This window comes from Bombyx mandarina, chromosome 16 (genome assembly GCF_030267445.1).
Source record: "Bombyx mandarina strain Sakado chromosome 16, ASM3026744v2".
NCBI classification, from domain to species: Eukaryota; Metazoa; Arthropoda; class Insecta; order Lepidoptera; family Bombycidae; genus Bombyx; species Bombyx mandarina.
The window spans coordinates 12,192,273-12,210,430 of NC_143222.1; the positions used below are offsets into that span (position 1 = coordinate 12,192,273).

Consider the following 18,158-nt stretch of genomic DNA (forward strand, 5'->3'; position numbering starts at 1 on the left):
AATGTATAAGATTACCAATGATATCTCGTTCCGCTGTGAATGTCGCCGACTTATTGAAAACCATTTATTCATCATAGCGTGTCACTTGTGGCACGCTGATCGTCCTATATTATAGTTTAATTGCCATTCTAATATATTAACCATTAGATTGTAAAGTTTTCCCATAATCTATTCAATAGTTTTTGCATGAGAGCGTAACCAACATCCGTCCTCGTAAACTTTCGCATTTATAATATTAGTAGGACTAAACTTGGACACTGAATATTGAGTTAACATATTATCCTAATTGACCAAAATTAATGAATGCTTTCACGTGTGTAGTGTTTAAACATATTAACGTGATAAGAGCAAATATACACTGGCAGATATTCATTTGCTAATCAGCTAACTCACAATTTCACCACCGTGACCTATCTTACTTCCCTTAAACGCGAAGTAAGATCTAATATGCCTCGTCCGTATCTCCCTTGTTTAGGACCTCCTAGATCCTTCTAGATATTTATCCAGACTTTTCTGTCGTACAGAGGTCGTGAGCATTTGAATATTTATCTAAGATACCTTGTGAAAAGAGAATTCCCGCCGTGAACTTGTTAGAATGGCACAACAATCTTAAGTCCAAATTGATTAATACCCTACTAAATTCCATTGATTAATACTCTACTAAATTCCATGAGTGAACGAGCTACCAGCCGAGCTCACGGCCCATCTGATACTAAATCGTTACTGTAGCCCTTGGACATTACTACGTGAATACCTTCTCAATAACATGTCGAATACATTGCGGTTTTCGCGGTCACACGCGACCGAAATGTCGTCGTCATTTGAATATTATGCCAACTAGTTACCGTAATTATATAGTAATTCTATTTCTTTGTTTCAGATCATCAACATGGCTTTTTATTGGGCGTTTTGTGTTCTGATCTTCCTCCATACGGTCTACGGACAAACTGGTATGTTAAAATTGGACTTCTCGTCTTCCAAAGATCATCTTAGTGCTTGTTTTTTATTAAGAAAGTAGCATGTATGATTGAAGTCGTCGTGGCCTAAAGGATCAGACGTCCCGTGCATTCGTGTCGAGCGATGCACCGGTGTTCGAATCCCTTTGGCGGGTACCAATTTTTCTAATGAAATACGTACTCAACAAATCTTCAAGATTAACTTCCAAGTTCCAACTTCCAACTTCCAAGTTAAGTCGTACAATGTGTGCATTACTAATAAAAATCTTACGTTACGGACGTTCCTTCTCGGTTAGGGTACCCCTCTGCATCGTTCTATAAGGAACTTCGTTCCAAAAAACATTAACTCCATTGTCACTAAACTCTAGAATAACGAGCTATTAAAAGCTCATTGAAGCTATAAAAGAAATTAACGACGAAGGAGAAGCTGTACACCCAACTGTACTCCACAGAGACCGAGCCACCGACCACAGCCACGACCAAATCTTCTACGACCGCCTCTCCCCCTACCAGCGTGGCTTGGGAAGCAGAGACCTTGAACGAAGGTCAGGCCATTCAGAAGGCGCTGCAGTACCTTCTGAACCATCGGCAGGCGGACTGGGGCTGGGGCAACGATACCCACAACGTGATGCTCACACTTCAGGTAGATAATAATAATAATAGTAATAATAAAGCCCGTTTATTTCCAATCCATAATGATATCGTTATTACATGCGATTTAATATATAAATATACTAAGGTAGAATTTCTTTAATTTTCTTTTATTCGCTAACGTTACTTTCTTCTGTACCATTGATCGGAACCGCTTCTCGGGTAAAGACCTCCTCCAGCTTCTTTCAAATCACTTTGTCCATGGCTTTCCTTATCCAATCGCTTCCTGCTATCGCTTTTATATCTTCTATCCACATTTTTCTAGGGCGCCCTCTTCTTCTTTTTCCTCTTGGTCCTTTCCACATAGTTGTCTGTAATGTCCATCTTTTGTCTGTGCGTCTTGCTGTATGTCCTACTTCAGGTAGATACAAACCACTAATCCATTATAGCATGCTACCAGCACAACTATAAACTATACCTCCTCTTAAAGTATTACCAGAGTACGGGATCTGTGTGCTTAGTGCGAGCTTTTTAACGTTCTCGATAGCGTAAAAGTTAACTCGAATTCGTTTGCAGTTGCAACAGCGCCTCTAACGGCAAACGTAAGCAAACGTTAAGTTAACTCTTACGCTATCGAGAACCTCAGACTACCATCAGTAGCCCACGGATTAGATAGCAGAAAAATTCTAATCTTTATTTAAATATATAGGTATATTTCTTCTGTGCGTGTGTTTATCACTGAACTCCTCCTAAACGGCTGGATCGACTTGAATTAATTTTTGCAGGACAACCTCTGTCGGGTCTGCTAGTAGAATATAATTTTATAGCAGCGACCTTAATATAGATGTTCTTCATAATAACTTGTTTTATAAACAAAGAAGTTTTGAAGCCTAATCGAACGGTCTCAGTACTTGCAGACTTCACTATGGTTGGTATTCAATGGAAACATGGAAATTGTGGCCCTAATTTGAAAGATTTGTAAACACACTTTTGGTCTGAAATAAAAATATTCAGAGACGCAAAACATTTTTTTTTTTGTTTGTTAAACTATACTGAGAATTTAGAACTTATATCTCAAGGTGGGTGGCGCATGTATGTTGTAGATGAGCTCCAGTAACCACATCAGGTGGGCTATGAGCTCGTCCGTCCATCTAAGCAATAAAAAAATAAAAAAAATAAAACCACTAGTAGTCATTTTACTATTTCCAATGAAGTAATTAAAGCCAAACTTCAGTTTGGTTACTCGAAACCCAAACTTTTAAGTTAAATTAAATATTGATTTCAGCTGGCTAATAACACTGGCAAGGAGATCGAACAGCAAGGACTGGAGATGCAACTGTCTGCCAAGCAAATGGAGATCGAGGTTTTGCTCATGATGTCGAAGTAAGCAATCTTCTTTGTCGTGATCTTCGTTGCTAATGGTCGTGTCATCGAACGATTCATACATCAACTGACCCAAAGCAGTATTGTCCTGTGATGGTCAATAAGGACAAGTATACACAGACGCCGTATGCCAAATAAGTTTCATAAAGATATTAAGGATACTTAATGATTTATATGAAAAAGAGGATACCCCGCAGCTTCACTTGCCTCAAAATTTGTATAATAATAATTTCTAATAATGAAATAAGTGGCCTTTTTTTAAAACGTAGAAAACCAAACCGGCATAGTTCTGAGTAAAAACATATAAATTTACTCTGAATACCTAATTTAATATTTTAACGGCTAATAAGTACATCGTATTGTTTAACAATTAGTAATGAAACCCTGTCATAGCTACTTAAAGTTTTTCTCCCAATTAATCCAATAAAAATAAGTTATTCGTTTTCTTCAGGCACCACGAGTCTCCGCCGCCGCTGGGTCGTCTCGCTGCCTACACCCTCGCTCTCGGCGCACTCTGCAAGGACCCTCGTTCTTTCCACGGTCGGGACCTGGTGGCCGCGCTCCTCCATCGCGAGCCTCCTCAGGACCTGGAGTTCGCGTACGCGACCCTTGCCGCCTGCTCATCGGCAGCTCACGTCCGCCGGCGGCATATCCGAAGACTGTTAGACATCGCTAATGCCGCATCTGACCACAGTCTTGGTAAGATTAAACAAGATTAAAAGGTCGTCGTGGCCTAAAGGGATAAGACGTCCGGTGCACTCGTATCTAGCGATGCACTGGTGTTCGAATATCAGGCGGGTACCAATTTTTCCAATGAAATACGTACTTGACGAATGTTCACGATTGACTTGCACGGTGAAGGAATAACATCGTGTAATAAAAATCAAACCCACAAAATTTTAATATGCGTAATTACTGGTGGTAGGACCTTTTGTGAGTCCGCACGGGTCCTATTTCTGCCGTGAAGCAGTAATGCGTTTCGGTTTGAATGGTGGGGCAGCCATTGTAACTATACTGAGACCTTAGAACCTATATCTCAAGGTGGGTGGCGCATTTACGTTGTAGATGTCTATGGACTTCAGTCACCACTTTACACCAGGTGGGCTGTGAGCTCGTCCGCCCATCTATGCAATATATTTTTTTTGTCTAGTGGTAAGTGGCAACAATATGCAGTAAAAATGTGTTTAAAACATCCTTTGACATAAACGTGAGACCTTAAAAAATACATATTTACATATCAATTATAACGATTAATTCAACAGTACGGTTTTGAAAATTTGCATAAATTTTTTCCTCTATTTAGAATCAACAAAAGCAGAAGACGATACGGTTTCAGTATATTTCTTCTTTTATTTGATAAAAAGTAAGTCAAAGCCTGAAGGCGACGTATGTTCGGGTCATTATTATCCTGTTGAATATCAACTTTGTTCAGATCTTGCTATCCGTGATATTCAGTGTGAATGGAGACTGATTTACAATATTGTTATATATCTATACTTAATATTATAAAGAGGAAAGATTTGTTTGTTTGTTTGTATTGAATAGGCTCCGAAAGTACTGAATCGATTTGAAAAATTATTTCACTGTTTGGAAGCTACACTATTCCCGAGTGACATAGGCTATAATCTTTTTTGAAAAAAGTAGGGATCCTTACTAAAACTCCAATAATGTAAGCCAAGGTGTAAAAAAATACCTAAAATATTCTTTACATCGCGTGCCCTGCAAAACCTATTGATGTTAGAATAAAATAATATACTACGACTTTGTAGAACACATTATTATTTACAAAAAATGCCGTGACAGCATATGTCTAACTATTATAGTTATGCCGCAATAAGTTTTCTTTAAAATACAAAACATTGCATTTTGACGAATCTTCGAGATATCACACCAACTTGCCTTTTCAGATACGATTTCAATGGTTATCCTGGCTCTGCGCTGCGTGGTCCAGGACCATCGCCACCGCAGCCTCATCCATTTCGTGAGACGCCCCATGGCGGGACTGGCCCGGCAACAACATCCTGACGGGAGCTTCGGAACCCTGACCACCACCGCACTTGCTATACAAGTAATGATTTTTTCCCCAAGCCTCGAGATCGTATCTCGCCGGAGCTGTTGTTGTTGGGAATAGCGTTCATTTTACCATTTCAGTTGAAATGTTTCAAATTATTGATTAATTAATTCGTGTTGAAATTATCTGTCAATTCTGAAACCATTTGACGTCTACGTCTAGTGCAGTAAACATACGTTGCACATAAAACTGATGAAGTACTTTCAAATCTTCATTAATGATGCCAGGTTTTTTTTCCTACCTAAGCCGAGAGCCTTGAGAGGCTATTTCAGCGTAACCTTAATTAGTAGGTGAGCTCACAGGGCTCAAACCTGACGACGTTGCTAACACGAACCCTAGCAAGAGCCGTGCTTCGCAGAACCTACCACCGGATCGGAAACGCGACCCACTGAGAAAATCCGGCGAGAAACTCGGTGGGCTGTGTCAGGGTTCTCGTGTCGTGGGTCGCGATTTCAATCCAGTGGTAGAATCTGCGAAGCACTGCTCTTACTAGGACTAGTGTTAGCTAATTTACTCAGGTTGAGCCCGTGGGCTCACTTACCCGTCCGGGCGTAGCTGAAATAGTCTCTTAGGCCACCAGCGGATGGGTAGGAAAAAAGCCGTTGCTTACACCTTTCTAACATATCTATCCTCAGGCACTAGAGGACTCTGATAGCGGTCCCGGCGCTCACCAGCACTGGAGTCTGCCGGCGGCTCGCAAGTGGTTGTTGGAGCGTCAGGCGGCGGACGGCGGGTGGGGCGACGTGTCGGTGACGGCCGCCGCGGTGGCTGCGCTCACTCCCGCCTCGCTGGCTGCAGTCCGACCTCCGCATTGCAGCGACAAGCTCATGGATAGTCGTCACGAGCCTTTAGGTTTGTCTCTTACGTCTAGCCTACTGAGACCTTAGAACTCATATCTCAAGGTGGGTGGCGCATTTACGTTGTAGATGTCTATGAGCTCCAGTAACCACTTAAGACCAGGTGGGCTGTGAGTTCGTCCACACATATAAGCAATAAATAAATAAAAACGGGCTACGTGTCCTTGTTCTAAAACTATACTTGAACACGTGTCCGATAGACACAGCCCGCTGAGTTTCTTGCCCGGTCTTCTCAATGGGTCCCGATTTCGATCCGGTCGTAGAATCTGCGAAGCACTTCTCTTGCTAAGGCTGGTGTTAACAGATTCTCTCAAGTTGCGTCCGTGAGCTTACCTACGCGGCCGTGCAAAACTGTAATAGCTCCTAAAGCAACTAGAGAATTGGTAGGGAAAAAAACACACGCTGTATATACAACTGAGTTGGTAGAAACTTATAGTTATTCAGAGAAGGTTACTGTAACAGTACTATCAACCTAATATAAATGTTAAGCGAATGGCAGTTCTGAACGGACTCTTTTAGTTAATTCATATGTCGTTTGTCAGTTGTTGTTCATTTGTGGACTGTTTATGTTTCGTGCGACAGAGTTAACGCTCTTTGCTTCAATCCAGGTCAACTCAATGCTGAGTGTAGGTCTCTTCACATCCACTCCATTCTTTTCGGTCACTTGACTTCAGTCCCTACCACCTATTTTGACCAGGTCTCTGGTATCTCACGAAAATCAAAAGTGTCAAGAGCACAACCGAATCGATGCCTGATGCAATACCACAGCGAGGGCATGAATAGCGCTTAGCTCCGATCTTGAAATAAAAATCCTTAATAAATTGGCTATCTTATCGAACCAAGTTGTATTTGCAGTAAATATACTGCAAAAATATAAGTCGGTACCAACACACGTGGACTTACAACGCACCCAAGACCCTATCACTGTCGCCATACCGACACCATTACAGTGACAGTTCTCAATACGCAATCATACCTCCTTTCTTCGCAGATAACAACGGTGGCGACGGAATCCTGAAGTTGGCTTATCAATCCGGACAGGCAATTAACGAATCCGAAGCTCGCAACGTCTCCTTCACCTACACCCTATGGCTCGGCACTAACGTTACTGAGAACTTCACTTTGCAAATGGTCGCTCCGAGGTACCGGTTTTGAATCCAACACGCAATGCGTTTCTTTAATTATTACGTCTTCAAACGGACCTGGTTCGCTGCAGACTAAATGTAAAATGGTTTTTAGTGGCCACATTATCACCAATGTAGACCCTGATACACACGAAGAGCCAAACGTTTCAATTTTATTTCATAACAGATGATGTCTTACCCTTCGAACCGAAAAATAAACATGGCATTTGCGATAATTTAATAATTTATTAAATATACCAGTTTGCAGGTACTATAAGCAAAAACGGCTCACTGTGACAAAGAGCACGTTACTGGGATACTTAGTGCGAGTTTTTTAACGTTCTCGATAGCGTAAAAGTTAACTATTGTATGTAGTTGGAACAGCCTCCTTAGCGGCAAACGTAAGCAAACGTTCCAACTCCATATAAATTTGAGTTAAGTTTTACGCTATCGAGAAAGTTAAAAACTCGCACTAAGGACACTGCCCTGAGGTAGCAAAATCGAGGTGGAAAGGGCTGGACAAATATTCAGTACCCTGATGTAGTAACAATAGATCGCAATGATTGTTTATAGTAGAGATGAAACGGATATCCGGTAACTATCCGATATCCGGCCATGTTTTCACTATCTGGCCGGATACCGGATAGTAAACCAGTATCCGGCCGGATTTCGTATAGTAAAATTTAAGAAAATCTCATGTTTATACAAAAGGCAAATAATACCACAATAGGTTTTTTGACAACTTTTATTTTTATAATCGCACGTCAAATGTGATTGTTTGATTAATTAGTTTGTTTAATACTCAAAATTAACAAGTGGCAAATTGTGGTGAATGAATACCAAATCGTCGTCGTACCGAGTCGTCGCGATCTCCGCTCACGTGCGACAACACCCGAACGCGCACGAATATTTCCGAAAGGGCCGAATATCTGGCGCTCCGGCCTTGCAGCTTGCCGAATATCCGGTATCCGGTATCCGGCCAAACCACTATCCGTTTCATCTCTAGTTTATGGTCCCACCATTCTGTGCTTGCAATAATTAAGGTCACGATTTTTAAGGTTAATGAGTGCTTCTCGTCCTCAGGAACGTGTCCTTCTACCGCGTGATGCAAATGGCCGCTGAACAGAACCCGAAATTCAAGTTCGAAGCCAGCGAATGGCCGAACGGTCACTACGTGCACACTCTAGCCGGGCACAAGGAGGAGCCAATGGGCTACCACTACTGGCTGCTGTACCGTCTCCCCGAGACCCCGGACCCCACCAGCCCCCCCGGAAACCAACTGGTCGCTCCTGTTGGTTAGTATAATAGAAAATTATAACAGTTATAACGATTTAGCCGTTGTAACTATACTGAGACCTTAGAACTTATATCGCAAGGTGGTTGGCGCATTTACGGTTGTAGATGTCTATGGGCTCCAGTAACCACTTAACACCAGGTGATCTGTGAGTTCGTACACCCACCTAACCAATAATTAAAAAAAAACAGTTCTCAGAAGAAGACAGGGATGGAGTGTGTGAATGACGATATGAGAGAGAGAGAGAGGAGTGATGACGGCTGATAGAAGAGAATGGAAGTGAAAAATTAGCTATGCCGACCCCACCTAGTGGAACAAGGTAGAGAAAAAGAAGAACCCATGTCTCAAGGTGGGTTTCGGCATTTACATTGTTGATGTTTATGGGCTCCGGTAACTACTTAACAACAGGTGGGCCTGCCTTAACAACAGGCAGTGGTGAGCCTCGAGATTCAGACTTTGTGTACAAACTATTCAGACGCTTTTACCCACAACTCCTAAAATCATCAGCATTATCATTGACCGAAATTTGAACTTTAGGTGTCAAGTTATTGCCACTAATTGAATAAACGATAAATCTCCTCCAGGTGTTGACGATCTGCTGGTGGAAGACGGAGAGCATTACCTTTTCTGGTACAAGAAGCTGTAAACGAAATGTAATTGTTGTCATCAAGAGAGAAAGATGAAGAACAACAGCAGAGATGAGACCATAAACTGTGTACTTTAGAGTTTACCTTAAAACTATCTGAACCTTAAAACTGTTTCGAAATTAGAATTCATTTTTTATACTAAAATCTTATAGTGTTCCTTAATTCAAATATTTGTATTACTTCATCTGTTTTAAAGTTGGTAACATTGTTTTTCACCAGCGCATCTTATTAATTTCATGTCAGCATCTTCATCTAGTTCTTATAAATCTAATTTTGTGGTGTGGCTAACACGAGAATTAAAATTCATATTTTATCGTTATCTATATGTAGCAAAATAATACAGACTTTACAATTTTCAGATTCGATGATTTTTAGTATTAATTAGAGAGAATTACGGGTTGGCCAGCCACGGTCGGAGGTAGCTAGACTGGATGGACTCACACTGAACTCGAAATGGTAAATTATTACTGCATACCATTTCGTCTCGGTTGAAAGTTATTGCGTACTTGAGACCTTAGAACTTATATCTGAAGGTGGGTGACGCATTTACGTTGTAGATGTCTATGGGCTCTAGTAACCACCAGATGTGACAATCCGTTATGCTCCCGTAAAATGCAAACCGTGGATTGACAGTCTTAATAAAAATCAAAATAACGCGACCCCTCTCTCTATTATATTACATTATTTTATGATTTTAATATTACAAAGTTAAAATATCTCCGACACCAGTAAATTGTAGTCGTAAAATACATTATCTTAGCGCACAAATTGAATTGAACATTTCTGCTAATTTAAAACCTATATATAGTAATGTTAACTTGTATTTTATATCTGTATTGATACAGATATAAAATGAGTGAATTTTCAAAGAGTGAATTTTCAGTACTTTACCAACAATAATACAACATTGTAAGTTCAGCGCTGGTAATGGGAATAAGCGAAATCATGTGGTCAAAGTCTGAATTCGACCAAGAATGCTATACTGTTTTGCGGTAGTAATAGGTAGAGTAATGGTACTTACTGTATGCGCGCGAGTTCATGTCCATCGGGGCCAGAGCGCGGGGGCAGCTCGCCCCACCTTCGCCCGCCTCCCCGCATTCGTCTGACATCTGACGGTTGTGACGCGAGCTTATCGATATCATAATTTAAGCTAACGCTATTGTGTTATTTAACCATGACTACTCCGCTTCCAACAAGTTCAGATAGAAAAAAACCTACTGAAAAAATATACATACTGATTCCGACTCTGATCTGTCGGTTGTCTTTTCATTCGATAGTGATTGAATTGGAATTTAAAGAATATTTTTCTCTATTAGAAATAAACAAGTAATTACTTATCACATTTATTTTATTTCATAAATTGCAAAATTACCTTAAGTTAAATTAAACCAAATTGACAGCTGATGACTAAATCGGTAGTTATTATCGACATTACCATAATTCAATAGGTCACAGCACTACCGCATTCCTCAGGATGGACATGAACTCGCGCGCATACAGTACCTATGCTGGCTATACGCCCGAGTATCAATAGAGTTAAAACCAGGCTAAGACTTCTAAGACTGTAAGTTACCTGCAAACTATTCAATTAACTTAAACCCGCTTACCTAATACTGAGCTGAAAATCACTTTTGGAAATACATTATTTATAAATTAAACGTTATATTAAAATAATCAATGGAATATCCTATGTAAACATGCAGTACAGAGTCCGGTATTTTTTCCTGGTCGGGTATTTATTGAAATTAGTAGCTTAGTACTTCAGTTTAAGGGTATTGTCTTGATTGGAATGCTCTAGAAACTTTGGTCAATAACGCGAGTACTCTACGCGAAATAAAATTTTTATATGTGAATATAAAAAAAATTATTGAATATTATCTTTAAAAACAACATTCTATATCAACCATATTTAAATATAAACTGAAATCGTTGTATTTTTGTTAATTTACTTACGAGCGAAACCTAATCGCGCTCCGTTGTGCCTATATAGTACTTACTAATCGTATGAAAGACATCGATTTCTTGAAACCGAGCAGTTTACGTCATATAACATTCGTTAATTAAGTTCGTTAAGTACTTGTACTAACTTACCAGAGTCGGATGAATGGCTGAGTAAAGCTTAAGCAATGCTCCTAACGAAGTTAATTTTTTATAACAATAGATTACAGTAAAACACACTAAAAACTTGGAAAAGCCTCTGAGCCATTAGTCATCCCTCAGTCATAAAGAAAACTAAAATCATACAAAAATGAGAACACGCAATGTATAATCTCACGCAAATCTTGCAAGTTTTTTTAGCTATTTATAAAGAGAGTATAAGGAAAGGAAGAATTCTTAGTGAAAATTCCGACGTATTTGTTGTGTGTAATTAAAAATGCATGTGAAAACTATCTTCTAGTGGGTACACGTCCGAATCAGACCGGACCGACGTGGAGAAGCTTTTTTTTTTTGGTCAGGAGGAAATCGCCGGACTTCTGCCCTTTTCTGGGGATACTGGGCGGGGTATATCAGAGTCGAACTGACTAAAACCTCCTGTCGCTGAAAAACCAACGTGGAGAAGCTGACAAAGAAAAAAAACCAAAAGATTCGCTTTCTTAATCTTTTAAGTAATCTCTCGATCATTTTCTTTTACCGGATTCTGTACAACACGTGATAGTAATTAGCCATATGTAATCGATAACTCACCTACGACATACCAAAGATTTCACTTCACCATCAAAAACTACATCAAACCTACATACATACATTTTTTACTATTGCAGTGATTTGTTTAAAATAATGTGTCATATGATATTTAAACGACTATTAGGAACGGATCGCAGGCGGTACGTTGGTAAAAACGAGATGATTGGATCATAATATCATCTCGTTTGTGTTACTTATGCTATTTTTGCATTCCGAAACTTTTAAAATAATTAAATCTTTTAGTTTTTCCACGACAAACGGTGATAACAGTAATACGAATAAGAACGAAATAATCTCTTAGCATTGTATTTTCTTTGCTATAGTTTGATATTTCTAAAAATAAAACACAATCATTAATAATCAAAAACGAATTTTGAATTTGAGAGATCATTTCATTTTTCAATAAGCTGAGCAAGACACGTTATTTTACACAAATACTTTTCCTAGCAAACTCTATAAGATTAGTTCTTGTTTACTTAAACATAATTAGCATTGTTATTATAACATTTAAACGTTATTATAAAATAGCATTCTAAACGTTAACGGCAGCCAATACTCAATGTTATTTTACAAATTAATAAGAGCTCTCGCTTGACACGATTCTAGCAACACTATCGTAGTGAATAGTAAGAATTATTTTGGCAACTACGAGAAATATTTATGTCAACTATTGCTAATAAACGAATAATGTTATATAAAATGGGTTCGCCTTAGTACCTACGCAAAAATAGGCCCTATGACTCAGAAGGTCGCATTGAATACCTGATTTTGTATTCTACCTATTCGCTGATAGCTTAAAAGTTACGCCCGGACGGGAAATACCTGATTTAACCCAATACAGTACCTAAGCCCTAGTATATTGAGGGAACAGATGAAATACCTTACAAGCATTATCTAGTCTTTGTTTTTTAATTTTGTTGCAATTTGAAAACAGCAAATAAGTTTTTATATTTATGAGGAAAGTTTTATTATTTCACATGTATTAATATCAAAACATAAAGTTTCTTGTTCAAGTACTTTTAAATTGTCATAACATGACCGCTGTTAGGTTGTGTTTAAGTAAAATATATTTGTTGCAATACTTATAAGTATGTACTAAAGGTAAAGTAACATGATATTGACTGCACTGCTAAGTATATCTCATTCCAACATTTATATTAGCTGTTAAGATCAGTACATGTTAGTTCCTTAGACATTTTTCTGGTTTAGATTTGAGTTAGTGAAAGGAAGCGTGAGTAAGATTGTCTTATATTTTTAATGTAATATAAGTTGATTTACTAAGAAAGCTGTTAATTGTTATTAAACACCTATTTACAATATTTTTTTTGGTAAATTATGGTTATCTAATACAACACGTATTAGTTCATTTTCTGATGACCACAGCCAGGCTACCGCTAAACAAAAATGACAGCTTTCGAATTAAAAATTAAATAATTATGTATTTAAATGATTCAATTACCGGTTCTTTGTCACGTAAAGATTGTAAGACCGGTAAATGTCTTAATGTATTCATTAACCAAACCTATTACAGTGTGCTTAGTGCGAGTTTTTTAACGTTCTCGACAGCGTAAAAGCTAATTGAAAGTATGGAGTTGGAGCAGCGCCCCTAGCGGTAAACGTACGCAAACATTCCAACTCCATACAAACTTCAGTTAACTTTTACGTTATCGAGAATGTTAAAAAACTCGCACTAAGCACACAGACTTATAAACGTTTAGCCAACAAAATTAATTCCGAAAAACAAATTGGATATAGTTGGAAGCTAACGTTGCTTTCACTAACTCAAAATGAGGTTGTCGTTCGTAGGTAAGATGTTATCTGGAATGAAATTAAGTACTATTAAATTCTTAGTACGAGACTGAGCGACCGACTCGCTATCGTAATATAGCAATTCGATGTAATTTGATGAATGATTCTTAATAAATTATGAAAAATAATATTAGTTTTTTTGAATTTTAGTAAATCTATATTTACTACGTAATAAGTATACCAAGTTTCGAGTTAATCGGACGTTTTGAAGGGGGTCAAAATCATGTTCAAAGATTCCGTTACAAACATACATACGTCTGTCCGCGCCAGTACTTCACGTACAAGCAGGGACTACGAGGTTTGCGGGGGGGTTCAACCACCACCACGGCATCGACGCCTCGAGCGGCGAGGACCGAACACAGACAGTGACACAGAACACAACTGGAACGATATAGAAGCGCACGCGCGACTCGCGGCTGATATTGAATTATACTTTACTAGCGACCCGCCCTCGCTTCGCTTCGGAAAAATTAAAACACACATGAAACCAAAAAAAAATAATTTAAAAAAAAATTAAAAAAGTAGCCTATGTTCATCAGGGACAATGTCGGCTTCTAATGGAAAAAGAATTTTTCAAATCGGTCCAGTAGTTTCGGAGCCTATTCGAAACAAACAAACAAACAAATCTTTCCTCTTTATAATATTAGTATAGATATACAGTCCACCTTACAATAAAACCTCAAGAACAATAACCTTTATTTTACTGAGCTATCAAACAACGTCTGAAGCTAATAAAAGCGTATTAAAAAGCTCTCATTTGATCGCTGCAGTTTGTAGCAGCCATTGATTTCGATGAAACAGCGTCGCTATCTCCGTGTGTGATAAACTGCGAGTCCACATATCGTTATAGTAATAGGTGATCACCGAAGCGATGTAGCCAGACAGCTACCAGCCGGTGTGGTACTGTGGGGCTCAGTGTGGTCAGTGCGAGTTTTTTAACATTCTCGATAGCGTAAAAGTTAACTCATATTTGTATGGAATGGGATCGTTTTCCTACGTTTGCCGCTAGGGGCGCCGTTCCAACTGCGTACAAAATATTACGGTTTTACATAACAATAAAACCGATATTATGTGCCGAGAAGGAAAACATACAGCATTGTATTATGAAGAAGCAGTGTGTACTTAGCTTAGATTCCTTGTCTATGTCCAACCATAGACCGTCAATTTAGTTCCATCTTTAGCCGCTAGGTGCTGCCAGCAAGTATAAAGGGAGCGCAGCCATCTTTGATCTTCATAGTCTTCACCAGGAAGAACTTCCTGCAATGCTGTATGTTTTCCTTCTCGGCACATAATATCGGTTTTATTGTTATGTAAAACCGTAATATTGATGTGCCTTTGGAAAACATACAGCATTGTATTATGAAGACGTGTTTGTTATCTGCTGGTGAAATTATTAAGCACAACGCTATGATGAAATAGGTAAAGCCATAATAAAATTATGAAGCGCAATGATAATGTTCATAATTTATATAATTATTAAATCGAAAAAACAGTTGTTAACTTCCACGTTAATTCAATAATTAAAAAATATTTATAAGTTTGTAATAAACATTTTATCTTGTATATACAAGAAAATGTATAAATTGTATAAATGATGTATATACATCATGTAGAAGTAAATGTGTTGAAAAAAAGAATCGTGAGGATCTTTACGAAGCTCTATTATTCGGCAATAATTATTGTAAACGTTTGGATGATTTGCAATTGCCTCTAGAAAGTATTTCGTCCATTGGTTCATTATCAATCCATCTCAGAGGCTACTGCTGATCTACCACTTCTTAGAGATGCGTTGATGCCATTACCTCGTAAGGTTGAACGAAGACCAGTTTCCAATTACAGTACGGGATGCCGTTTTTGTGACAACACACATAGTTAGAAAAAAGTCCTTACGAATCTTACCGGGCATGTCTTTAGTTTCATGTTTAGAAAGCACTTATGCAGATTATTGACGAAAATGGATTTCAATTTTAGACCCAAAGACTGGTATCAGAAAGATGTTTTTCTCTGTTATCAAAGAAACTGTCTTTAGAAATGTTGAGCAAAGTAAGGTCATTAACTCTGCGTCCCGTAGCCAGCAACATGGTTGTTGGTGTCCTTCAAGCTACATTGAGGCGTGATGTGGTGGCTGGGTTTGAAGAAAACCAGTTTAGAACTATTCTCGGATCTCATGTGAATGGGACTACACTTAGTAAAATTGTAATAAGTAGTTGAATTTTGTTTAGCTATTCCGATGGCTTTTTTAAAATAGCAATTTTTATTAGAGAGCTTGAGAATGTTTGCTGTCCTACATGTATTTCGCCCACAGAAAGTCGACAGCGCTGCTTTATGATGCAGAAGGATTGTTTTATAGGCAAAATTTTCTTTTTGGAAAAGAAGAAAGAATTTGGCAACATCTGCAGACTTAGGATCAATTTTAAAACTGTAGCACCATATGCACCATCTTCTAGTTGCTGGTAAGTATGCTGACAAAGTGGATTGACACCAGCTAATTTTCAACAAATCTTCTCCTGTTTAGACCAGTCATTATTTGTACAACCTCCCCCCCCCCCTTTCTAAGCTTTCAGGGTTAATGTTTAACCTGTGGAGGGGGCAGGTTTTGGATTTCGTGCGAGTTATCTAGCGTTCGGGATCTGAGGGCTTGGAAACCCAAATGCTTTCGCTCAGTCTGGGAACACTACCAGGTAGGTTCCCTAGATACTGTTGAAGTGAGTCAGTACTTTGGGGAGAAGGTTGAGAGGAGGAATTCTCCATGCTAGTTGCATCCTCTACGGTCTGCTGAAGGTATCCAATCTTGGTCGGCGAATGGGTTTATATCCGGATGACTCCACTTTCGAAAAACTTTTGTGGTCACTTGTGGTAAAAAGTGCCATTTCGCAGGTTGATTTCCTCGTGATAGCCTGTCGGCTATGATGTTGTATCTCCCCGAGAGATAAGCTGACAGTTATCTTGAACTTATCGCTTAGGTTTAAAAATCGAAAGGTCAACGTTAGTGAAATACTTTCAGATTCATTTTGATTGTCACTACCATTGCAAATAGCTCTTTTGTGGGTGAGCCGTTTCTGTTGTTGAGCTGACCATAGACAGGACGTTAATATTTTGTCTAATTGTAACCCCTACCCATGTCCGAAGCTTCCGTTGCCAGGAAATGGTTGGTTTTGTGTATCGGCAATGTCTAACATGTGGCTTCGCGTCAGCACTGCATTTAATTGTTAACACATGCAGGATGGCCTGTTTTTTACCCCTTTTCTTGAAACTTCGCAAGAAAATTTGCAAGTTAGCATAGATTGATGTAATTCCGTCAGAGTTTGAGCTAGGATGTTGTTGAGTGGCCACTTCGTTTCTCGCAATTTTCCATCGAATCCCTAGACATGTCATCTCTTGAACCAGTGTACTAATTGATTTTTTGTAAGGCTGACTTGGCAGCCCAAATAATCCAAGAGCTTTACAGCTTATGTGGCCTGAAGACTCAACTTGGACTTCTTTTGATGGACCTGGTGGGATTTGCGTAGGTGGGATAACACTCAACATCCCTTTGCACGCAATGTTTCCGCGACCGAGCATGCTATGCAAGCAAAAAAGGTGTATTTGTCTTCAAGGACCAAGAGAAAGTCGCGTAGGTACGTTAACATTTGACTTCCCTATGTACGCAAGGTCTCCGCGACCGAGCATGCTATGGGAACAAAAACGTTTATTTGTCTTGGTGAAACGAGATTAAGTCGTGTAGGTAAGCTAGCACTCGACTTTGCACGCAATATCTCCGCGACCGAGCGACCGAGCGACCGAGCACCCTATATAATGGAAATTGACATGCCAGCCCAGATAATCCAAAACCTTCACAGCTTCTGCAGCCTGAAGTTTCAACTTGGATTTGTTTTGGTCGACCAAAAGGAAGTCGTCTAGGTAGACTAGCACTCGAGTTCCTTTTGCACGCAAGGTCTCTGCGACCCAGCATGTTATGGAAGCAAAAAAGGTTAATCCAAAAGCTTCACAGCTTCTGCAGCCTGAAGTTTCAACTTGGATTTGTCTTGGTCGACCAAAAAGGAAGTCGTCTAGTAGACACTAGCACTCGAGTTCCCTTTGCACGCAAGGTCTCTGCGACCCGCATGTTATAGAAGCAAAAAGGTGTGGCTCTGAAGCCAGACCGAAGGGTAGGCATGTCATTTCATACTAACTCATAAGAAGGTACCGATTCCTTCCTGGAGGTACTGATACTGGTATCTTGGTACTGATCCTCAAGAAGTATCGACGAAATTTTGCGAGTGATACTAGAAAAATATTCCTGAGAAATGTTCAATTCTATCATCCAGTCCCCTGGGTGGAGAAAGTTTGGTACCTAGGTGTCCGAAAACAGTTAGGTGTTTTATCTTTACGACCTTGTTCAACTCTCGAAGATCCAAAATTGGACGCATTGATCCGTCGCTTTTCTTCCGCAGAAAAAAGGTAGTTTTTTTTTTTTTTTGTTTTTTTTTTTTTTTTTTTGTTTTTTTTTTTTTACGGTATTTGGTAACCATACATGGTTTACAAATTATTACAATTTTGGTGGCACTCAGTGCCTCCCGTCGGTGTCTTCAATTGCCCCCCTCTGGATTGTGCCAGATGTTACAGACTATGATTGTTTATAATGTTTGGCTTACCTTTTGTACGAGATCGTGACAAATAGGATTGTAGCCCTCCGAGGGACTGAATAGATTTCAATTTACTATTATCAAACAAAAATTCCTCAATGAGTGGTGCGTTGGCA

The 18,158-nt window shown here is 39.2% G+C and overlaps 1 protein-coding gene and 1 long non-coding RNA gene across 2 annotated transcripts in view; both read left to right on the forward strand.

Annotated features, from left to right (window-relative positions):
* LOC114240436 (uncharacterized protein CG3556) overlaps positions 1-9,281 on the forward strand; it is a 104,005-nt gene extending 94,724 nt beyond the window's left edge. Inside the window, exons 2-10 of the mRNA XM_089733481.1 lie at positions 881-950; positions 1,409-1,599; positions 2,833-2,930; positions 3,382-3,629; positions 4,838-4,998; positions 5,637-5,853; positions 6,850-7,000; positions 8,066-8,277; positions 8,861-9,281. Of these exons, the coding sequence (XP_089589607.1) occupies positions 890-950; positions 1,409-1,599; positions 2,833-2,930; positions 3,382-3,629; positions 4,838-4,998; positions 5,637-5,853; positions 6,850-7,000; positions 8,066-8,277; positions 8,861-8,922 (1,401 nt within the window). The 5' untranslated portion in view covers positions 881-889 and the 3' untranslated portion in view covers positions 8,923-9,281. The remainder of the gene's footprint in view (positions 1-880; positions 951-1,408; positions 1,600-2,832; positions 2,931-3,381; positions 3,630-4,837; positions 4,999-5,636; positions 5,854-6,849; positions 7,001-8,065; positions 8,278-8,860) is intronic.
* A 5,172-nt stretch (positions 9,282-14,453) lies between these two features.
* On the forward strand, positions 14,454-15,931 carry LOC149501362 (uncharacterized). Its single transcript, XR_016324311.1, has 2 exons — positions 14,454-14,836; positions 15,723-15,931. It is a non-coding gene; the product is annotated as an uncharacterized LOC149501362 (long non-coding RNA).
* The last annotated feature ends 2,227 nt before the right edge of the window (positions 15,932-18,158 follow it).